The sequence below is a fragment of the Cetorhinus maximus genome, chromosome 32, assembly GCF_964194155.1.
Source record: "Cetorhinus maximus chromosome 32, sCetMax3.hap1.1, whole genome shotgun sequence".
Taxonomy (NCBI): domain Eukaryota; kingdom Metazoa; phylum Chordata; class Chondrichthyes; order Lamniformes; family Cetorhinidae; genus Cetorhinus; species Cetorhinus maximus.
The window spans coordinates 18,404,497-18,429,203 of NC_135910.1; the positions used below are offsets into that span (position 1 = coordinate 18,404,497).

Here is a 24,707-nt window from a genome sequence, read left to right on the forward strand (position 1 = left end):
GCTCACCTGCTGCAGCTTCTCCATGATGTTTTTCTGCTGGTCGCTGGGGTTGGGAATCGAAGACATGGACTGAAGTTGGCTCGTCACCATCTGAAACTTGTGTTGCTGTTCCGCCGTGAGGTGCAGCGTCTGGTAGACAGGTTGCAGGGGGGCCTGTGACTGGGATTGGCAGTGCAGCTGAAGCTGCACGTGCTGCGCCTGAGACTGCGTTGGGTGATGCTCGCCCGTGACTTGGGAAGGGGCCGTGGACGGGTGCAAGAGGTGAGACGGGGTCTGCACCTCAGTCTGGCTCTGGACCTGAGGGGTGGGCTGGACCTGGAGGTGTATCTGGGTGGGGGAGGTCAGCTGGGCTTGAGGCTGGGGCTCGGGCTGCGAAGGGTTCTGGAACTGAATCTGTACGTGGGGCTGTGACGGAGGCCTCATCGGGTGCTGACCCTGCGGCGTGCCGTGCGGGGAGGACTGGACCTGCGTCTGAATCACATACAGGGGCTGCAGGGGCAGCTGAGACGGAGTGCAGGAGCGGGAAAGGGGCTCGGAAGGTGGTCTGGACAGCACCTGGGGCTGCGAGGACGGCCGGGACTGAGGGCGGGAGGGTGGTCTCGACAGAGGCTGCGGCTGGGAAGGGGGACGAGACTGGTGGGGCGACTGCATCTGATGTGGAGATTGCATCTGGTGGGGTGACTGCATCTGCTGAAGGTGGAGTTGGCCATCGCTCTGCGGCGTTTGAGGTAGAGGCGACTGTGAAGCAACCGGGAGCTGCTGCAAGGCTGTCTTCTGCTGCCCAGTGGCCATCTGCTGAATGAACCAAATAAAAGTAGAACCTTTCGAAATTTCACACAACAAAACTTGATACCTACAGGATTTCATTGTGGTGCAGTTGCTAGTCCCTTCAGGATAAAATAATTTATTGAAGGGACTGCACAGAAAAACAGATTTGCTATTTTGATGCAAAAATAGGCCATGCTCAAAATTTCATCCTCACTCACTTATTCACAGCATCCACAACTACACCCAATGCTTCACTTAATGATGCAGCCACGGTGAAATACAATAACATTGGATACTTTCTTTATCAACAGAAGTAAAGGCACTGCACATATTTACGGACTGATCAAGGTGAGGAATATTGGTGCAGAGAATAAAGTAGGCTCAATTTCACACACACACAGGTCATTAAACACTCCCAGGACAGGTACAGCACGGGATTAGATACAGGGCAAATCTTCTTCTACACTGTCCCCATCAAACACTCCCAGGACAGGTACAACATGGGGTTAGATACGGAGTGAAGCTCCCTCTACACTGTCCCCATCAAACACTCCCAGGACAGGGACAGCACGGAGTTAGATACAGGGTAAAGCTCCCTCTACACTGTCCCCATCAGACACTCCTAGGACAGGTACAGCACGGGTTAGATACAGAGTAAAGCTCCCTCTACACTGTCCCCATCAAACACTCCCAGGACAGGTACAGCATGGGGTTAGATACAGAGTAAAGCTCCCTCTACACTGTCCCCATCAAACAATCCCATCTCTATCAAATCCCCCCTCAATGCCTTTGCTTCAAGAAGTACAACTTCAGTTGCTCCAATGAATGCTTGTAGCTAAAATACACCCGGCCTGGAACCATTCTGGTAAATCTCCTCTGCACCGTCTCAAGTACCTTCACATTCTTCCTAAAATCCTAAACTGATTTCCCCCCAGTACACTCTGCAGATTTGGGGAGTAAACAACATTTTTCTGGCATTCCAGCATCATGTGGCCCCATTGCACACTCTGGTTAAGCAATGATCTCTCAGTGCCGCTGTGTAAATCAGATACACATACACACACGCACACGCACAGAACACACATGGAATCTTCCTCCGATATAAGTGAACGTTAAAAGTTAAAAGGAGACAAGGTGGAAGGAACAGTAAACAGCAGCTCTGAGCCAGAAGGAAGGGCAAGTGAAGAGAGCCCATTTGGAGAGGGTGAAGTACACCAGTCTGTTACAGGCCACGTATACACACAAGCTTTGACAGGGGTCAGTCAGGATTGCTAGCTGCACATTTAAACAAATCAGGCTGGAATGAGACTGAGACACCTCAGTATGTTTGGCAATCAAGACTCAACCCCCAAGCAATCTGAGACTTAAGAGCAGAGCAAGTTACTTCCTGCTTAAAACTCAGCACCCTGCCTGCCTATACAACAGCTCGTGTAAAACTACCAAACCTGGGATGGAAGCTCGTAGATTGATCTTATCGCTCAAATTACCACCAATTTATTTAGAATTTACAGCACAGAAACAAGTCATTTGGCGCAATGGTCCGGGCTGGTGTTTATGCTCCACACGAGCCTCCTCCCACCCTCTTCATCTCACCTTAAAAGCGCATCCAGATGGCCTGCATCATTTTAAACTCAAGCATTCCCACCTCAGGGCATCACTACTGAAGTGAAGTGAGATGAACTTTTCGTATCTTGTTATTACACTTAATTCATTGATTCTTTTATTTTCAAAATTTGGGGTAAGTCTGGAGAGAAAGTCTTGGCGCCGCCCCTGCAGCTCACTCCCAGGACAGGTACATCACAGGGTTAGATACAGAGTAAAGCTCCCTCTACACCGTCCCCATCAAACACTCCAAGGACAGGTACAGCACGGGGTTAGATAGAGAGTAAAGCTCCATCTACACTATCCCCATCAAACACTCCCAGGACAGGTACAGCACAGGGTTAGATACAGAGTGAAGCTCCCTCTACACGATCTCCATCAAACACTCCCAGGGCAGGTACAGCGCAGTTAGATACAGATTAAAGCTCCCTCTACACTGTCTCAATCAAACACTCCCAGGGCAGGTACAGCACAAGGTTAGATACAGAGTATAGCTCCCACTACACTGTCCCCATCAAACACTCCCAGGACAGGTACAGCACAGGGTTAAATAGAGAGTAAAGCTCCCTCTACACTGTCCCCATCAAACACTCCCAGGACAGGTACAGCACGGGGTTAGATACAGAGTAAAGCTCCCTCTACACTGTCCCCATCAAACACTCCCAGGACAGGTACAGCACGGGGTTAGATACAGAGTAAAGCTCCCTCTACACTGTCCCCATCAAACACTCCCAGGACAGGTACAGCACGGGGTTAGATACAGAGTAAAGCTCCTTCTACACTGTCCCTATCAAACACTCCCAGGGCAGTTACAGCACATGGTTAGGTACAGAATAAAGCTCCCTCTACACTGTCCCCATCAAACACTCCCAGGACAGGTACAGCACGTGGTTAGATACAGAATACAGCTTCCCTCCATCAAATCTGCTTCGGTACCAATCTCACGAATAGATCTCACTCTTCTCCAAAGGCGACAGTTCCATTTCCCACACCAACATTTAGAGTCTCGATTTCATTTCCATTTCATGGAATGATACAGACCTGATTGAGGCCACTCGGCCCACAGTGACTGTCCTGGTTCTTTGAAGCAAAATCCAATGGATCCCACTCTCCTGCTCTTTCCCCAGTGCCCTGCAAAAAAACTGCTCCTTTTCCAAGTATTTATTGAATTCTGTTTTGAAAGTTACTACTGAATCTGCTTCCATTGCTCTGAGGCAGCGTACTCCAGATCACAAGAACTCGCTGCATAAAGAATAATCTCCACGTTTCCCTCAGGCTCTTTTGCCAGTTACCTTAAAGCTGTGTCCCTCTGATTACCAACCCTCCTGCCACTGGAAACAGTTCACCCTCTCTACTCTGCAACCTTCATGAATTTTGAAAACCTCTATTAAATTTCCTCTTATCCTTCGCTTCTCAGAGAACAGCCCCAGCTTCTCCAGTATCTCCCCGTCAGTCCCTCACCCCTGGTACGGCGTTATCAATCTCCTCCAGGCCTTGCCAAATCTCCTACCGCGCGGTGCTCAGAAACGGGGGCACAATGCTCCAGCTGGGGCCCAACCACCGATCACGATTAAAAAAAAAAGGTTTTGCCGAAGGTTATTGTGGGTGATTACTGTGCAGATAGCGCTGACTAGAACCCGTCAAACTCAAAGCAAGAGCTGTGTTAGTAGAAGCGTCAGGAGAGCGAGAGATTGGGAGGAGGGCGGGTTGTGTCGGGACTACCTGGCCAGCCCGTATCTGCTGGAACGGAGCATTTGGCAGCGAGGGCAACACCGTTTGTCCTTTGGAGTCCGCATGTCCCGCGGGCGTGGCCGGCGCCAGCCCCACACTACTGCTGACGATAACCGAGGCAGGGACGCTGCTAGTGGTGGCAGTCGGCGCTAAGCTGTGAGGGGATGGCTGGTTCAGGCCCTTTTCCTGTTGGAGTTTCAGGGCCGCCTGGTAAAGCTGCTGCTGTTTCTGTTCTTGCTGCAACGTTCAAGACAAAGTCATCAGCACACGCGGCACCGTCAGCCAGAGCTGAGCTTCAGAAACCGGGGGGGGTGGGGTCACGAAAAATGAAAACAGAAATACTGCAAAGCACACCCCCCCGCCCCCCCACACCCCAAGGTGACGTAAAATTATAAAACACAGCGCGGTGAAAACATGGGCTCAGCGCCAACTCGTCAAGGAGCTGGGCACACGCCTCTCCGGACCCTCCGCGCTCCTCCGGCTCTGGCTTCTTCCACATTCCCCCATCCTCTGGGGGGCGGGGTGAGGGAGGGGGGCGACATCGTGGTAATATTACTGGACCAATAATCCAGAGACCCGGGCTAATGCTCTAGGGCAGGGGGTCTCTAACCCAGGTCCTGGAAAGCACTCATCCAGTTCGCCTTATAGGTCACCGGTTTCTAAAGACTGGGAAGACCTGTCAGTTAGTGATCGAAGGAGCGAGGGATCTGTTCAATTAACTGAACTCCGGTCCTTGACGGCTGAAGTTACAGGTGCTCCCAATCCGATTTTGGTCCCAAATAACCTTTAAATTACTTAATTAACCAATCGTCTGCCTCACTGATCACAATGAAATTGATCCAAGTCTTAAATTGGTGATTTAAATGGTGACCTATAAAACCCTCTGGGCTGGGGCTCTCCAGGAACAGGGTTGGAGATTCCCCGTTCTCGGGGATCAAGATGGGTTCAAATCCCCACCACGGCTGGTGGTACTTAAATTAAATCTGGAGTTTAAAGCTTATCTCAGTCATGGTGACCATGAAGCTATCATCGATCGCTGTAAAAACCCATTTCGTTCATGGTCCTTCAGTGGGGGGGGGAATTTGCCGTCCTTACCCGCTCTGGCCTACACGTGACTCCAGGCCCACAGCAATGTGGTTGACTCTTAATTGCCCCTCTGAAATGACCGAGCAAGTCACTCAGTACAAGGGCAATTGGGGATGGGCAACAAATGCTCATCCCATGCAAAAAAAAAATCACTCCACCATTGGCAGCCATGCCTTCAGCTGTCTGGGCCCTAAGCTCTGGAATCTGCTCCCTAAGCCTCTCTGCCTCTCCTTCCTCCTTTACGACCCTTCTCACCTGCCCTAATATCTCCCTCGTTTGGCGCGGTGTCGAATTTTGTCTGGCACTCACTCGGGACGTTAAAGGAGCTATATAAATTTAAGTTGTTGTTGTAACACAAGCGGTCAGTCCGCATCTGGTGAGACGGCGGCGGAGGGAGGGTGCAGGTTAACACACCCGCTACCCTATCATTAGACACACCAGCTGCCTCGTGTCTGCCTCTTTCGATCCGCTTTCTATTCATTTCCAAAGTTTTTGTTCCTACGAGTGAATCTAACTGTAGAGTGCCATTCCCACCTGCTCCCTCTTACACACCCTGCACCTCTCTGCGGGCACAGGTGCAAAAGGCGGCTGCTCCCCGCTGGCGCGGCCTCACCTCCTGCCGGCCCCCGGAGGTTTCTGGTGCCGGCCGTCACAAAGCTCTCAGTCGGCTTATTGCCTGGGGGTGCCCTGGGTTGATTTTAGGGGACGGGTGGCGGTGGGAGGATGAAGGAGCTCTGATCCTAGTCAGTCCTGGGAAGGTCGACCAGTGTAACCAGCATCAACTGGGAATTATACAGTGTCCGAAACCCAAAACCAAAAAGTGCCTGGGAGTGCATTCCTGGGCTGGCGAAATGTTGGCCTTCATTTCAAGGAGGCTGGGACAGAAAGGGCAGGAGGTGATGCTTCAAATGTTTGGAGCCTTGGACTGACCCCACTCGGGAGTCACCGTGGTCCGTTCTGGACAGCGCACCTCAGGGAAGATACATTAGCCCCCGGAAGGAGCAGGATGCAGACTCACCAGAACGGTACTGGGGCCTAAAGGGTTAAATTAAAATAAAGTTTTATCAACTTGTCTTGCTCAAATTTTGATCGCTGAGGGGTGATCCAGCTGGGGTATTAAGAGATTTAAGTTGTAAATAGAAACTTAATCCTCTGTCTGGGGAAGTGGCGGGGGTGGGGGAAGTCCAGGACAAAGCAACCCGAGATTGATGGAGGGCTAACCCACGTTGCTGATCCCGCTCATTATCCAGTGATCCCCGAGGCAAAGCGCTGACAAAAGTCAGGCTCAGATTCGGACCTGATGTGCCAGCCCTACCCACAGGGGTGAGGCACTGGCAATTGCTGCAATACATCAGCGTGAGTCAGGAGAGGAGGCTGGAGAAGCAGCATAACTTTGGCTTAAGCCTTCCCCAAACTATCCCCGTGACTTTGTGTGGGTTTGTCAGCGCCCCCCCACCACCCCCCACCCCCGTGAGTCAAGTGACAGGGATGAGGAGCTGATGTGCAACACATCGTGAGGGGGGCCAGCAGAGCAGGAGAGGTGGTGGGGGGGGTGCAGCGAGACAGAGGTGCACATAACCATGAAGCTATAGCTGAAACGAAACGCGTGCTGCAGATCTCTTGTTGGTCCCTGAACAGACAGGCCCAAACAATCTCCTGTAAGAGAAATCACAGAACCACAATCTGCTATTAGACTAATTTCCTTGTGCCTTGGCCCACTTTAGCTTACTTTGGGCTGTCTTTACTTGGTTCCTCGTTTCAGCCATGACCCTAATGGAATGACAGAACAGGCCTGAAAGGTCGAGTGGCTGCCTCCAATTCCTATGGTTCTGGCACAATTATCGCAGCTCGGGGAGGATGAGATGGAGGGTTTTCACCCCCTCCCCCACCCACCCCCCTACCCGCCCCCACAAAAGTGATACGGTGTCAAACAGAGTCTGATTAACATTCCATCCACCAGCCACTGCACAGGCCTGGCTGATAAACACATGGCTTGGTCTGACACTAGGCTGCAGAGATGCCAGGCCCCTGGGTTTGATCTCCAGCCTGCGCTGCTAGTCGTTCTCAGCCGGATCGACAGGAGGAGCTCGACAACACACCCTTGCGGGGCTCCCTGCGTGCGATTCCAGCAACGCAGCTGCAGTTGCACAGGTGGGAAGCGGACAGGGCTGCGATGCCTTTCACAGTCGGACAGCCGGCCATCACGTCACTGGGGACGAGGCACCGTTTGGCGGCCAGCGTCTGTGGGAACTTGCATCCCAGTGACTGACGGGAGGAGGGCGAGGAGGAGGGAGGAAAGGGAACTGCAGGGGGAGAGAGAGAGAGAAGCAAGTATTTAATGAACTGCACTGAAATACCGAAGTTTAACCTTACCTGCTGGAAGAACATGTCGGCTGCATCTTGGCTGATGGCTGCTGCAGGCCCCTGTTGGCTGATTATAATTTTGCCAGGCGTCTGCACCATGCTGTTGCTGGGCTGCGAGGCGGAGGGTATCTGCTGCTGGGCAGCGTGTTGCTGCGACGGCTGAGTCGGAGAGGCAGCGGCCGTCTGGACTGTCAGCAAGGAGGGCTGCCCGTTACCAAGGGCCATCAGGCTGGGGCTAGGGCTGGGCCCCGCTTGTTGCTGAATGACGCTGGAGCCCTGGGCGTTGCTGCCCGACTGCTGGATGCTCACCGCTTGTCCCAGGCTCTCCCCGCTGTTCAGCATGGTGACCTGGTTGGGGAGCGTCACCCCCTGGATGACGGCCGACTGGCTCTGTTGGTTGACGGCACCGCCGGCCAGTGTCGCCTGGACAGATGCTGAAGTCTGAGAGTTCAGGCTGTTGGCCAAGGACACGGGCATCTGGAAGACCGCCGGCTGCCCCACGGGGCCAGGCTGCAGCTGTATGGGAGCGGACAAGATGTGGGTTGCTCCGTGAGCGTTCTGGGCCGCTATGACCTGGCTCAAGTTCAGCTGGCCGGCAATGTTCTGATTGGTCAGGATCTGAGCGGGCAAGGTCGGGTTGGCAATCAGCTGGCCGGCCGGACCCTGACTGGCAATGATGTGAGTCGCTGGTGCCTGCCCGCCCGCAGACTGGGCGGTCAGTATCTGCCCACCAACATTCGCCTGCAGGGCAGACAGCTGCTGGGAGAGAGGGACAGCCGAGGCAGCAGACAGCTGCCCTTGGAGGAGGAACTGGTTCTGACTCTGAAGCATAGCCTGTTGCACGTGCTGAGGCTGGATGACGATGCTGCCACCTTGGAGGTGAAGGCTCAGGGACTTCCCCAGGGCTTGTTGCTGTGCCTGATGCTGTTTGAAAACACTGGAGGAGATGGTCTGGGGGAAACCAGCCCCAGAGGCTGAGAACACCACGTTCTGCATGGGCTTCCCCGTCATGAAGGTCACATTCTGCTGGGCCTTTTGCTGCTGCTGTTGCTGCTGCTGCTGTTGCTGCTGCAGGGACGCCTCGTTCTGGATGGTCAGTGCAGTGTTGGCAGAGGCAAACGGCTTTGAGCTAATCTGAAAGAGTTTGTGCTGGATGACCCCTCCCGTTGGCTTTGGCTGGATTGGGGTGGGGGTCCTCTGGATGATGACGTTTTGAGCGGACAGCGGAGCCTGCATCAACGGGCTGCTCATGGTGGGTCTGACCGCCAGCGACTGGTTTGCCTGGGCGATGGAGGTACCAGCAAAAAGGGAGTTTCCGTTCAACGCCCCGGGGGCAGCATTCTTCTGGAGCACGAGTCCCGTGTTGGGCGGGGAGACCCCAGCAGAGTTCAAGGCCACTTGCTGCTGGTCCGAGGCGGGCGATGATATGTAGCTACCAACAGGCACAGTGGTCACCTGGGTGGGCTGTCCAGCCTTTGTGATGATTTGTTGAGCTGGCTGATTGATGGTCATGACTGATTGATTCGACAACTGCCCAACCACTTGGATCTGTCCAATGCCTAAGGCCCCAGATGGGCTTCCATTTGGCAGCCCCTGGAGGTTCGAGACCGGCTGCAATGTCACGTTGCCCAATCCCACTTGCTGCAAAAAGGGCTGAACGTTAATGGCCTTGTTCACTACTTGGCCGCCAATGGTCTGTTGCTGGATCAGAGTCTGTTGGGCAAGGACCGTGGGCTGCTGCTGTAACCCAATCAAATCAGCGCTGGTAGAAAAAAGCTGGGAGGCGTCAGCTGCCTGCGATACCGGCTGCAGGGAAGGGAAGTGGAGAGAGGCAATGTCCAGGTCAGCATCCTCTTCTAGCGACTGCTCCGTGATGTTGGCCTCTTGTAAGCTCTGCTGCAAGATGTCACATGGTTGATCGGAGTTCTGCAAGTTGGAACCGGGAGACGGACCAAGAATATCATCTTCCAGGAAATCGAGATCAACCGCGCTAGAGGGATTCTGAGTCTGTCCACTGTTCAAATGATTAACAGTCGTATCCTGTACATTAAGCTGAAAAGATTCAATATATTAGCAACTCTTAATTAGATTCTCCAGTCCACAATAATTAACAGATGAAAGGGTCAGAGTAACAAAGTCAGCAGCAGCTGAAACTTGATCGAGTCATGTTATTTGGTATGTGAATCGAATAGCAATGGAATATGAAATACAAACATATTTCCACAGCAACTTTCATAACAAAATATCCAGTTCTGGACACCACTCTTTAGGAAAAGCATTACTGAAGGGGCAGATTTATTAGAATGGTACCAAGGACTTCAGGTGTGTGTAGAGGCTGAAGCTGAAATTGTTCTCCTTACAGCAGAGAACCATAGAACACTACAGCACGGAAAACAGGCCATTCGGCCCTTCTAGTCTGTGCCGAAATATTATTCCACTAGTCCCATTGACCTGCACCTAGTCCATAACCCTCCAGACCTCTCCCATCCATGTATCTATCTAATTTATTCTTAAAACTTAAGAATGAGCCCGCATTTACCATGTCACATGGTAGCTTGTTCCACACTCTCACCACTCTCTGAGTGAAGAAGTTCCCCCTAATGTTCCCCCTAAACCTTTCCCCTTTCACCCTAAAGCCATGTCCTCTCGTGTTTATCTCTCCTAATCTAAGTGGAAAGAGCCTACTCGCATTTACTCTGTCTATACCCCTCATAATTTTGTAAACTTCTATCAAATCTCCCCTCATTCTTCTACGCTCCAAGGAATAAAGTCCTAACCTGTTTAATCTTTCCCTGTAACTCAACTCCTTAAGACCCAGCAACATCCTAGTAAATCTTCTCTGCACTCTCTCAATCTTACTGATATCTTTCCTGTAGTTAGGCGACCAGACTGCACACAATACTCCAAAGTTGGCCTCACCAATGTCTTATATAACCTCACCATAACATCCCAACTCCTATACTCAATACTTTGATTTATGAAGGCCAGTATGCCAAAAGCTTTCTTTACAACCCTGTCTACCTGTGACGCCACTTTCAGGGAATTATGTATCTGAACTCCCAGATCCCTTTGTTCTTCCGCACTCCTCAGTACCCTACCATTTACTGTGTATGTCCTACCTTGGTTTGTCCTTCCAAAATGCAACACCTCACGCTTTTCTGCATTAAATTCCATCTGCCATTTACTGGCCCATTTTTCCAGTTGGTTCAGATCCCTCTGCAAGCTTTGAAAGCCTCCTCACTGTCCACAACGCCTCCAATCTTAGTGTCATCAGCAAACTTGCTGATCCAATTTACCACATTATCATCCAAATCATTGATATAGACAACAAACAACAATGGTCCCAGCACAGATCCCTGAGGCACACCACTAGTCACGGACCTCCAGTCTGAGAAGCAATCATCCACTACCACTCTCTGTCTTCTCCCACACATCCAATTTTGAATCCAGTTTACAACCTCTCCATGGATACCAAGTGTCTGAACCTTCTGAACTAACCTCCCATGTGGGGCCTTGTCAAAGCCCTTACTAAAGTCCATGTAGACAACATCCACAGCCTTTCCTTCATCTACTTTCTTGGTAACCTCCTCGAAAAACTCTGCAAGGTTCGTTAAACACGACCTACCACGCACAAAGCCATGCTGACTATCCTTAATCAGCCCTTGGCTGTCCAAATAATTGTATATCCGATCTCTCAGAACACCTTCCAATAATTTACCTAATACTGACGTCAGGCTCACTGGCCTGTAATTACCTGGTTTACTTTTGGAGCATTTTTTAAACAACGGAACAACACAAGCTACCCTCCAATCCTCCGGCACCTCACCCGTGGCTAAGAACGCCCCTGCAATTTCTACACTAGTCTCCCTCAAGGTCCGAGGGAATATCATGTCAGGCCCGGGGGAATTATCTACCTTTATTCGCTGTAAGGCAGCAAGCACCTCCAACTCTTTAATCTCTATATGTTCCATGAAACTACTGCTTGTTTCCCTTCCTTCCTTATACACTATGCCAGTTTCCTGAGTAAATACTGATGCAAAAAAACTGTTTAAGATCTGCCCCATCTCGTGAGGCTCCACACATAGACGACCACTCTGATCTTCAAGGGGACCAATTGTGTCCTTTACTATCCTTTTACTCTTAATATACTTGTAGAAACCCTTCGGGTTTACCTTCACATTATCTGCCAAAGCAACCTCATGTCTTCTTTTTGCCTTCCTGATTTCATTCTTTAGTATTTTCTTACATTTTCTATACGCTACAAGTACCTCATTTGCTCCTTGTTGCCTATACCTGCTATACACCTCTCTCTTCTTCTTAACCAGATAGCCTATATCCCTTGAAAACCAAGGTTCCCTATGCCTGTTAACTTTGCCTTTAATCCTTACAGGAACATGCAAACTCTGCACTCTCAAAATTTCGCCTTTGAATGCCTTCCACTTACTGAACACATCCTTGCCAGAAAACAACTAATCCCAATCCACTCTTCCTAGATCCTTTCTCATTTCCACAAAATTGGCCTTTCTCCAATTTAGAATCTCAACTTGAGGACCAGACCTATCCTTATCCATAATTAACTTAAAACTAATGACATTGTGGTCACTGGACCCAAAATGTTCGCCTACACATACTTCTGTCACCTGATCTGTCTGGTTCCCTAATAAGAGATCAAGTATTGCATCCTCTCTCGTTGGTACCTCTATATGTTGATTTAGAAAACTTTCCTGAACACATTTGACAAACTCCAAGCCATCCAGCCCTTTTACAGTATGGGAGTCCCAGTCAATATGTGGAAAGTTAAAATCTCCTACTATCACAACTTTCTGTTTCTTACATCGGTCTGCTATCTCTCTACAGATTTGCTCCTCCAATTCTCTCTGACTATAGGGCATCTATAATACCCTATTAGTGTGGTCACACCTTTCCCATTCCTCAGCTCCACCCATATGGCCTCTGTAGACGAGCCCTCCGGGCTGTCCTGCTTATGCACAGCTGTGATATTTTCCCTGACTAGTAATGCCACTCCTCCCCCTTTCATCCCTCCCACTCCATTACGTCTGAAACAACGGAACCCCGGAACATTGAGCTGCCAGTCCTGCCCCTCCTGCAACCAAGTCTCACTAATAGCAATAATGTCGTAATCCCACGTGCCAATCCACGCCCTAAGCTCATCTGCCTTTCCGACAATACTCCTTGCATTGAAATAGAGGCATCTGAGAACATTTCTATTACGTACAGACTCTTGATTTCTGTCTATACATGCATTCCTCGCTTGACCTTTATCCTCCTCCACCTCACTATCTGCTCTAACACTCTGGTTCCCCTCCCCCTGCAAATCTAGTTTAAACGCCCCGGAGCAGCACTAGCAAACCTACCCACAAGGATGTTAAGGGGAGATTGAATAGAGGTGTTCAAAATCATGAAGGATTTTGATATTAGGTGGGGAGAAGCTGTTTCCATTGGGCTGAAGATGAGTAATCAGAAGAGGCAGATTTAAGTCAAATTGGGAAAGGAACCAGACAGGCGATGAGGAGACTTTTTATGCAGCGAGTTGTTGTGATTTGGAAGGTGCTGCCTGAAAGGGTGATGGGAGAAGATTCAACGCCAACTTTCAAAAGGGGAATTGGATAAAAGGAAATATTTGAAAAGGAAGCACTTGCAGGACTATGGGGAAGAGTAGGGGAGTGGGACTAATTGGGCAGCTCTCTCAAAGAGCCAACACAGGCACGATGGGCTGAATGGCCACCTTCTATGCTGTATGCTTCCATGAATCTAACTCAAATCCCTTCGCCCAATGGTTTCGCTCAAATGCAATAACTTGTGATTTCGACAAACATGGCAATTATTCTACTCAAGGGGCAGTGGGATGAATAACCAGCTAATCTGCTTTTGACGGTGTCGACTGGGGGAAAAATGTTGGCCAGGGCCCCTGGGAGAACCTCCCCCGCTCTCATCTCCCACAAGGGCCTGTGTTTAATATCTAATCCAAAATGGGGTTCCACCAGCAATGCAGCAGAGTGTGGCATCACCAGCTTAGATTGTGAGCACTAGTCAGAGCAAGGGGCGTGAACCTACAACCTTCTGATTGAACAGTGCTACCCACCGAGCCAAGTGGACACACACTGCTGGGGCCTCTGCATAGTCAGATCTCTTACAAACCAGTCCTTGTTGGATTGTGATGGTGATACCTGTCCAACCAGGTGAGCAAAATACGGGCACCCTGTAATGGCAAAGGGTTATATCGCTCTCCTTCAAAATCCTGCCGTCACTCTGATGGAGCCCACCCCCAAGTCAAGAGGGCGGGGGGAAAAAAAACAAGAGCAAGTATGTAAAGCCGTAACTACAGGTACAGTGTCTCAAATCCAGCTACCCGAAAGCCGGCGATGTCTGAAAACCACACTGTTTTTTTTTAAAGCCGCCATGCGTGAGTTTTCATGGTTATTTGAGGAACAGCCTTGCCGGCCTGGTGGAGTGCTGCATTGCCAGGGTGGCAAGCCGATGAGCTGTCGGCTTCGCCCGCCTGTCTTTTCCCGAGCTCCAAGAGTTCCAAGCGGCCCTTGGCCGGACCTGTGTGACCCGCAAGCCGGCAAGGTTTGAAATCCGACACGGGCTCGGTCCAGAGGTCGCCGGCTTTGAGAGGCTACACCTGTATTGGGAAAGGCTGAACAAGCTGGGGCCCTTTTGGCTAAAACAAAAAGAGGGTTGAGGGAATGACCTGATAGAGGTATTGGAAGTGTTCAGGGGGATGAGGTATGAAATGGGGAGATAGTGGCATAATGATAATGTCACTGGTAATCCAGAGGGCAAGGAGCAGGAGTAGGCCATTCGGCCCCTCGAGCCTGCTCCGCCATTTAATACGATCATGCCCGATCTGATAGTAACCTCAAATCCGCATTCAGCCTGTCCCCCATAACCTATCACCCCCCTTGCTTACCAAAGATACCAAATACTGTGGGGCCACTGGTTCAAATCCCACCACGGCAGCAGATGGAATTTAAATTCAATAAATAAATCTGGAATTGGAAGCTAGTCTCAGTACTATCATTGATTGTCATTTAAAAAAATATATATATCTGGTTTCACTAATGTCCTTTAGGGAAGGAAATCTGCCTTCCTTACCCGGTCTGGCCTACATGTGATTCCAGACCCACAGCAATGTGGTTGACTCTTAACTGCCCCCTGAAATGGCTGAGCAAGCCACTCAGCTCAAAGGTAATTAGGGATGGGCAACAGATGCTGGTCTTGCCAGCGACGCCCACATCCCATTGAAATACAAGTGAAAGAAAAATGACCATAAATATCCTTCAAGAATCAAGGTTTTAATGCCGCTGAGAGTTAAGCAAATTCCTTGTAAAGTCTTTAACTTTCATCTGCATTGAGCCTTGATTCAATACATTTCGCATTGCGTCAATTTAACTTTCTTTGAAGCCCGAGTGATGGAGGAGGAGAATTAAAGTAAACACTTACAGATGCATCAGTGAAGAAGGCGCTGGCAGGATCAGCTGTTGTATCCAGGAGATCATCGCCATCGAGCTATTCAATAAATTAAAAACATGTTTACAAAGAGAACGAAGCATCAACTCCAGGCTGCGCTATTGCTAACACATGGATAAAAAGGGACTGTTCAATAGCGTGACAATCCCACCAGAGACCGATAACTTTGAAAAAGAAATATGAACTTTCAGTGAATGGCTGGAAGGATCACACAAGATTTCAAGTTTGGAGGCTTTTACTGTAACAACAAGCTAAAAGCAACAATGGCTAAACGCTACTTCAGTATGCAATTTATGCTCTTAAGCTACAGAAAAGATACCCCATTTAAGATTTAAAATGATTGAAAATCTCCTTCCATGGTTATACAGTAAAGTCCAGCCTTTCGCGATTTCCTTGTTTCTGTATTCGCTTACCCACGCTAAAGCCTTTGCACACCGCCAACGCCTATTGCGTGAGTAATGTTCGCTTAGCCCCATTTTTTCCCCCCCTCTCTCCTCTTTTCCTGAGGAGACAATAGCCACGACGGGGCAGAGGCCAAGACATGTTTTAACAGGGAGACCGTGTCGAAGTCTCAGGAAGCAGGTTCCTCCCATTAGTCATGGCCTCGGACATTTAATCCTCTTTTTTTTTTAAAAGCACCTTTCCGACTGGGGAGAGAAGCGGTGCCTGTAATGGTTGGTTGCAGCTGGAGTGCAGCCCGCGCGGAGAGATTGACCTGGAAATGTCCGAATCTCTCGGTCCAGGGCTGCAACGACAGCTGTGTTCAATTTTGAAATGTTCGCCAATTTTGTCTGCCAGCTCTGAGATGATTCATTTTTTTCTTAAATAAGGATCGTCTCTTTTTAAAAAATTTTCAACGTCTTGTATTGCTCAGAGGCTCCCCTTGTCTTTCGCATACAGGTCCCACAATTTGCTGCACAAAACAATGCTGCACTCACATTGCTGGAACTTAACTAACTGAATCCCATTGAAAAACTTGCTCATTGTTCACGATTTTTGCCATTTGCGAGGTTTCGCGGGAACGGAACCCCCCGGGAACAGCAGGATTTTACTGTACTTCACTCTGCCCCATGAGTGGGCATCCTATTCTTGTGGAACCAGTCCAAAGTGACTCTTAGCTCCTTCTCTTTCTCCCCGCCGGATAACTTCTAATCCCAGAGCCGTCTTTCTAGCCAAAGCTAGGCAAATCTTCCAGCTTTGTTTAAGCCCTCACAGCCTTAGTCGCTTCAATCCGAGCACAAGCACCCGCCCACATCCTGTGTGGTGAACAACAGAAACTTGCTGCCTCTGTCTCTTGGCTGATTCTTGCAGATTGAACCCGACATTTAGCCGAATCTGCAATCCGATCCTACAACGGCCTCCTATTGGCTCTTCCCCTCACCAAGCCCATCTCCATGGCAACGTGAATCACATGGGCTCGTATTCAGGTAGGAATGCTGATTAGCTATCCTCCAGACCATCCCACACCCACAACTCCATTCTATCTTGGGATTAAACAGACATTTTAAAGTATAACCACTTACAATGCCTGACATTCCTAACACCTCCCTGGGACTTAGAGACTGACAGTCTATCTACCGTCAGCCCAGCTGCTCGGGTCATTGTTTACAAGTGTGAATACCTTGCACCTTCTTCCCAGTAAAACAAACTGGGCCCCCTTCTAACCTTCGCCAGCTAAGCCACGCGAGCTTGCTGTCGGGCAGAATTCGGCACAGGTCACATGACCCCCCTTCATCCTCCGCCTTACCCTAAATTATAGAGACAGTCCCAACACACAATGATTTATTACATCTCACATTTGTAACAATAGGGGTTGTAAACAAAAATACAGGCCCTTCTGAAACCAAGAGTTTAACTTGAAGAATGTGGAGATATCCTTTACAGGGTTATCAGAGACCTCAGTTTTTAAACTGCTGACAAGCAGGAGTTATTAAAGTTATGCCTTGCAGCAACAGAGGTCAGAGTGATCCATGCCTGTGGTTCCAATACAGAAACTGACTCATCTCAGCTGGGGAATAGCTTAGGATCTTCAACCCACATTGTGGGTAGATGAGCAGAGGGAGGTGCTTTGGAGTAGACCAGGATTGCCCTGCCTCTCGTTTAAGGCTCCCTCTGCCAAGCAGATGCTCAGCGCTGTACCCACCCCCTTGTCCTCTCGCTCACATTCAAAACCTGTTCAGAAATCATCGTGATGGAGGAATTACATCGCGGAATGGGACGCAGCCGCCTGTGATGCTCCAGGGTCGGGCATGCCGAGGTTATGCAAAGGTGGATGAGCAAAGTAAATAAACCAAGACAAAAGTTCACACAGGCCAGTCTGACAGGAAGGGGCAGTGTCTAACTCAGTCACCGAGGAGGGATGTGAAATCCACACTCCTGAAAGTGACTCCTTTCACATCAAAGCCAAGCAAGGGAGCCAGGCAGACTTGGAAGGAAACCAGTGTGGTCACGCCTTCAATTGAGTTTCCTTCCTTTCCACTGCCCCCAGGCGTGCTCTCGCTAACATTCAAAACCTGTACTCGCTCGGGGGCTTAATCTGTGGTCGCAAGGGGAAGGGGGATCGGGCACGAGAGAACGGATTGCTTGAGCATCGGTTTAAATCGTAGCACAAATCTGAACAACTTCAAACGCTTATGGTAATCACGTAACGTGGATGTCATGAGGGAGTCGGAGCGTTAGGACTCGGCAGGATAGGATGCTGGCGAAAGTAAGGAGTTCGGAAGAACGTAAGGTGATTTCACTGAAACACAGGAGGTTTGACAAGGTAGACGCTGAGAGGATGCTTTTCCTCCGGGGGGGAATCTAGAACTTGGGGACACAGTTTTTAAAATAAGGGATCGCCACACTTAAGACGAAGATGAGGAGGGGTTTTGTCTCACGGGGAGCGGTTAGTCTTTGGAATTTTCTCCCCCCAGAGAGCAGCGGAGGCCAGATTATTGAATATGTTCAAGGCTGAGTTAGACAGATTTCTGATCTACAAGGGAGTCAAGGGTTATGGAGGGGGTGGGGCGGGCAGGAAGAGATGGGGGGGCAGGAAGAAAAGTGGAGTTAGGGCCACAATCAGAACAACCATGATCTTACTGAATGGTGTAGCAAGCTCAGTGGGCCGAATGGCCTCCTCCTAATTCTTATGAAGGTAATTAATTTTGGGAACAAGAATCATGGAACCGTGATTTAGGGGTAGCTTTGGTATTCTGTAAAGTTGTGAACTGGGTTTTTGTATCTGTTGGGGATAAAGCAGAAATTCTGAAACAAACAGGCGTGGGAATTGCCTACAGGCCAGGACAGCAGGCATTGCAGGGCATCAGCAAGAATATCCATCAGCCCTGGAGCATCAGTGGGAGCTGGGAGGCATTGGTGCAACAGGCAGTATGGTCTACAATTCTTGGTACCACGCTTTAGGAGGAATGTCCAGGCTTTGGAGAGGATGGGGAGGAGGTTTACCACAGTGATACCAAGGATGCAGGGGTTCAGTCATGTGGGGAGCTTGGAGAAGCTGAGATTGTTCTCCTTAGAGCAGCGAAGGTTATGGGGTGATTTAACAGGAGGTGTTCAAAATGATGAGGGGTTGCTGGAGCAAGTGGGGAGAAACTGTTTTCGCAGTGGTCTTCTGGGTAGCTTCCCTGCCTCTGGGTCAACAGCTCTGGGTTCAAGTCCCACTCCAGGACTCAATGGCCACTGAAGGTGTGTTCAGGACATGCCTGTGGCAGGTGGTAAGAGGTGTTTGAAGTGGACTGGTGCCCCTCAAACCTCTGGCCACAGGCTAGTTCCAGGATATAGAATCTTCATGTGAGACAGGGGAGGGGGGTAAAAGAGGAGGCTTTGCATTATTAGTTAAGGAGTCAGTTACTGTAGTAAGGAGAGATCATATTTTGGAGGGGGCATCGAATGAAGCTTTGTGGGTAGAGCTTAAGAATAAAAAAGGGGCAGCCACATTGTTAAGTGTTTATTATAGATGCCCGGATAGTCAGCGGGAAATTGAGGAAATATGTGCACAATTTGCGGAGGCATGTAAAAACAATAATAGGGTAATTATATTAGATGATTTCAACTTTCCCAACATTAATTGGGATAGACATAGTGTTAAGGGCTTGGATGGAGTGGATTTCTTGAAATGTGTACAGGAGAACTTTTTAGGTCAACATGTAGAGGGTCCAACAAGGGACGGCGCAGTGCTGGACCTAATTCTGGGGAATGAAGCCGGACAGGTGGCTGAGGTGGTGGTGGGAGAGCATTTTAGTCATAGCGACCACAACATGGTACAATTTAAGCTTGTTATGGACAAAGAAATAGATAAGTTGCAAAAAATGTTTTGGATTGGGGGAGAGTGGATTTTAATAAAATAAGGCAGGATCTAGCCAAGGTAGACTGGGAACAGTTACTTGTGGGGAAATCTACAGAAGAGCAGAGGGGGCCGTTCGAAAAGGAAATGGGGAGGGTACAGACTCAACATGTTCCCTCTAGGGTGTTAGGAAGGAGTAACAAGCCCAAAGAACCATGGATGACCAGAGATATTCAGGTTACGATGAGAAGGAAAAGAGAGGCTTTTAGCAGGTACAAGGGAAGCAAATCAGCGAAGGCATTAGTGGAGTACAGAAAGTGCAGGGTGGAGCTTAAGAAAGCAATTAGGAGAGCAAAGAGGGGATATGAGGAAGCTCTGGCTGGTAAAAGTAGGGAAAATCCCAAGATATTCTATAAGTATATCAATGGGAAGAGGATAACCAGGGAAAGAGTAGGGCCCATTAAGGACCAAGGGGGCAATCTATGGGTGGAGCCAGAGGACATCGGTAGAGTTTTGAACAAATATTTCACATCCATCTTCACCCAAGAGAATGAGGATGAAGGTATGGAACTCGGGGAGAGGGACTGCGAGGTTCTTCAGCAAATTGATATAGGGAGTGACAAGGTATTGGAGGTGTTGGCAGGCTTAAAAGTGGACAAATCTCCAGCTCTGGATGATGTGTGTCCCAGACTGCTGAGGGAGGCAAGGGAGGAGATTGCAGGGGCTCTGACCCAAATCTTTAATTCCTCTCTGGCCACGGGGGAGGTGCCAGAGGACTGGAGAACAACTAATGTGGTTTCGCTATTTAAGAAGGGCTGTAGAGATAAGCCAGAGAACTACAGACCAGTGAGTCTCACATCAGTGGTAGGGAAACTATTGGAGAAAATTCTGAAGGAGAGAATTTATCTCCACTTGGAGAGGCAAGGTTTGATCAGGGATAGTCAGCATGGCTTTGTCAGAGGGAGGTCATGCCTAACAATTTCGACTGAATTTTTTGAGGAGGTGACCAGGTGTGTAGATGAGGGTAGTGCAGTTGATGTAGTTTATATGGATTTCAGCAAAGCCTTTCATAAGGTCCCACATGGGAGACTTATAAAGAAGGCAAATGCACATGGGATACAGGGTAATTTGATAAGGTGGATTCAAAATTGGCTTAGTTGTAGGAGACAGACGGTGATGACAGAAGGCTGCTTTAGTGACTGGAAGCCAGTGTCCAGTGGCGTACCACAGGGATCTGTGCTGGGTCCTCTATTATTCGTCATTTATATAAACGACATAGGTGACTATGTGGGGGGTAGGATTAGTAAGTTTGCGGATGACACAAAGATTGGCTGGGTGGTTAACATTGAGGTTGAGTGTCTTGGGTTACAGGAAGATATAGACGGGATGGTCAAATGGGCAGTTAAGTGGCAGATGGAATTTAACCCTGAAAAGTGTGAGGTGATACACTTTGGAAGGAGTAATTTGACAAGGAAGCATTCAATGAATGGCATGGCACTAGGAAGTTCTGAGGAACAAAGGGACCTTGGCATGTGTGTCCATAGATCTCTGAAGGCGGAGGGGCATGTTAGTGAGATGGTGAAAAGGCATTTGGGACACTTGCCTTTATCAATCGAGACATAGGTTACAAAAGTAAGGAGGTCATGTTGGAGTTGTATAGAACCTTGGTGAGGCCACAGTTGGAGTACTGTGTGCAGTTCTGGTCACCACATTATAGGAAGGATGTGATTGCACTGGAGGGGGTGCAGAGGAGATTCACCAGGATGTTGCCTGGGATGAAACATTTAAGTTATGAAGAGAGGTTGGGTAGACTTGGGTTGTTTTCGTTGGAGCAGAGAAGACTGAGGGGCGACCTGATCGAGTTGTACAAGATTATGAGGGGCATGGACAAGGAGGATAGGAAGCAGCTGTTCCCCTTAGCTGAAGGGTCAGTCACGAAGGGACATAAGTTCAAGGTGAGGGGCAGGAGGCTTAGGGGGGATGTGAGGAAAAACGTTTTTACCCAGAGGGTGGTGATGGTCTGGAATGCACTGCCTGGGAGGGTGGTAGAGGCGGGTTGCCTCACATCCTTTAAAAAAATACCTGGGTGAGCACTTGGCCCGTCATAACATTCAAGGCTATGGGCCAAGTGCTGGTAAATGGGATTAGGTAGGTAGGTCAGGTGTTTCTCACATGTCGGTGCAGACTCGATGGGCCAAAGGGCCTCTTCTGCACTGTGTGATTCTGTAGTGATGGTGTGGAAACAGATGTAAACAGATGCTTTGATAAAAGCAAAATACTGTAGATGCTGGAAATCTGAAACAAAAAACAGAAAATGCTGGACAGCAACTGATCTGACAGCATCTGTGGAGAGAGAAACAAAGAAACTGTTTCCACTGGAAATGGGTCAGTAATCAGAGTTCATAGATTTAAAGTAGCTGGCAAAAGAACTAGAGGGGGAGGAGAAGGTTGTTAAGGTTTGGAAATCACTACCCGAAAGGCTGCAGCAATCGCATTCCATAGGAACTTTTAGACGGCCTTTGGGCAAGGGCTTGGAGAGAACTAACGTAAAAGCAAAATACTGCGGATGCTGGAAATCTGAAGCAAAAACAACAATAGCTGGAAAAACTCAGCAGGTCTGACAGCATCTGCGGAGAGGAACACAGTTAACGTTTCGAGTCCGTACGATGCTTCATCGTTCTGGTGAAGAGTCATACGGACTCGAAACGTAAACTCTCGTCTTTCTCCCCGCGGAGGCTGTCAGACCTGCTGAGTTTTTCCAAGGTATTTTTGTTTTTGCTTTGAAGGGAGCTGGCTTGCAGAGTTAGGGAAAAGAAGCTGGCGTGTTAGACGACGTGGGGCAGCTCTTTCAAAGGGGCTGGCACAGACGTGACGGGCTGAATGGCCCCTCTTTGGCACTGCGAGTTTCTGAAGCAACTTTTTTTGTTTCCCCGCCCTCAAAAACACTGAACGTAGGACTCTCCCAGCGAGCAAAAGAAACCACAACAAGCAGAAGCACAATTCTAACCTTGGTACTGCGGGAAATTAAACTCACCTGGTCTGAACCATGCAGGAAGTCATTCAGGGCCTGAGGGTCACTGGAAGGGAAGGAGGCACATTTCATGAACAGCTGTGTTTTTGAATAACATCAGATAACCACAGAAAGCGACAAGTGATTGGAACAGACTAGTGTGAACAGAGGCAAAATACTGCAGACGCCGGAAAGCGGAAATAAAAAACAGAAAACGGTGGAGATACTCAGCGTCCGTGGGGAGAGAAACAGAGTTAACGTTTCAGGTCGATGACCTTTCACTTATTTGCTCCGTGAAAGGAACTGAAAATTATTTAACCCAACGAGTGTGGCCCTGAAACATTAACCCGTCAGGGAAAAAAAAAAACCACAACAAAAATAGAACCGTTCACAAGGTTAGTTTAGCAGCTAAAATAAAGAGGGTTGCACTGAAGGCAAACCTTGCCTCTTAAAAAACGGAGGTGGTGGGGGAAGAATTAGAAAGGCCACAAATGTGTCAGGAAATTGTGTTTTCTGGTAATTAGTCAGACCGTAGTTTTGTATCTAAAACAAGAGTAAGGACAGTAAAGAAAGGTAAACAATGGAAATACACAGTGAGCACGACAGTGTTCACCAGGAGTTAAATGAGCTCAGGGAGGAGTCCATTGCTGCAACTTTACTCTGGCTTGTTGAGTATCTTGTTGTAAATAAAAACGGCCTGTCCCAGTTATCAGAGGATTTACAGACCAGAGCTCCTGGCGCCAAGAATCACCGGGAAAGAAAAGAGCTGAAAAAATCCAGTCAGCCTGCCTGAGCCCGTTCCTGGACAGGACTCCTTTAAAACGAGAAGGCAAACCCATTCTGCACACAGGCTGGGGGGGCTGTAATCTGAACAGATCACCTAGAGGTGAAAGCAAAATCCAGGGGGAGAGGATCGATGTCTTTCATCTCACACCGTGCATTTGAATATATCCAGCAATGAAAGCCTCCTCCTCGTGCTGTCCACAAGTCTCCATCATCAAATGGGGATGTGCAGCAATGACCATTCCCTGGTTGCAGCAATGCAACATAACTGAACTCACAGAGTGAGAAACCTGCAATGCCACACTGAACCACCAGAGGACATCTCTAAATGCTGGGCTCATATACACTAACAGGGTACTTTGGAGGGAGCTTTACTCTGTACCTAACTCCGTGCTGTACCTGTCCTGGGAGTGTTTGATGGGGACAGTGTAGAGGGAGCTTTACTCTATATCTAACCCCGTGCTGTACCTGTCCTGGGGAGTGTTTGATGGGGATAGTGTAGAGGGAGCTTTACTCTGTATCTAATCCCATGCTGTACCTGTCCCGGGGAGTGTTTGATGGGGACAGTGTAGAGGGAGCTTTACTCTGTATCTAACCCTGTCCTGTACCTGTCCTGGGAGTGTTTGATGGGGACAGTGAAGAGGGAGCTTTACTCTGTATCTAACTCTGTGCTGTACTTGCCTTGGGAGAGTATGTAAGCTTGATTAGGTGCCCCAAAATATTCCACCTCCCAGTACAAACTCAAATCCTCAAAGAACAAAAGCAAAAAGAATTATAAACAGAAAATGCTCATGCGTTTGGTCAATTCTTCAATAAGCCAGTTAGACCTGAGATTTAAAAAATCTTCCCACTTGAACACAAAGAGCAATGAAGAATAAAAGTGGAGCTTGAATGTAGACCAACAGGAGACTTGAAGTCACGCCTACTATTTCATTCTGCTGTGTGCAATTAGTGAAGGCAAACCTTCAGTCAGACTCCGAAAGTAAAGCAGGACTGCACAGTTACTGAAGGATTATTCCTTGCCTGCATTAATTAATCATCATCCACTCTTCATCACAGAGATTACACACTTTTCAAAACAAAATGTAATATATACTTGACCCATTTCCTTGCTTTATCTGATCAGAAGCCTCCAACTGTTGGTTCCTGTGATGGTGCAGATTAGAAGCCTCCAGCTGTGAGCAGAGTGGGTCCCCTGTTCAGTCCCTGTATTTTTTTTGCTAGATTAGGGTAGTGGAAAGGACTTTAATTCTGTGTTAGCTGTTGGGGGGGGGGAGGGGGTGGAATCACCATCAAAGTTCCCACTTTCTACTGTGCTGTATTGCGACGCCCGCTGAAGCACAATAATTCCTCTGCGATGCTTCTGCAGTTGGATAGCTTGCCAATACTCCAGAGCCAAAGCTCTTGCAGAATAAATTGGTTGCGGTATGCTTGATGGGAGGGATTGAACTGAACATTGCCAGGGGGAGAGAGAGAGAGAGAGCTTCCCAGCTCCAGTTCCAGCATTGCTCCAAGTTACATCTAGAAACTCATTTAACATCTCTTCATTTCTCTCTTTTAGACAAAAATGGTCCCACAGAAATTCGG

At 48.9% G+C, this 24,707-nt stretch overlaps 1 protein-coding gene across 5 annotated transcripts in view; it reads right to left on the reverse strand.

The window, feature by feature from the left end:
* LOC144671339 (BRD4-interacting chromatin-remodeling complex-associated protein-like) overlaps positions 1-24,707 on the reverse strand; it is a 95,853-nt gene that overhangs the window by 13,114 nt on the left and 58,032 nt on the right. For 3 of the 5 annotated variants that reach the window (XM_078533176.1, XM_078533177.1, XM_078533174.1), the window contains 5 exons: positions 22,362-22,404; positions 15,019-15,084; positions 7,561-9,603; positions 4,093-4,338; positions 7-795 (listed from right to left, as the gene is read on the reverse strand). In XM_078533176.1, the coding sequence (XP_078389302.1) occupies positions 7-795; positions 4,093-4,338; positions 7,561-9,603; positions 15,019-15,084; positions 22,362-22,404 (3,187 nt within the window). The remainder of the gene's footprint in view (positions 1-6; positions 796-4,092; positions 4,339-7,560; positions 9,604-15,018; positions 15,085-22,361; positions 22,405-24,707) is intronic. The other 2 variants (XM_078533175.1, XM_078533178.1) reach the window with 2 other exon arrangements.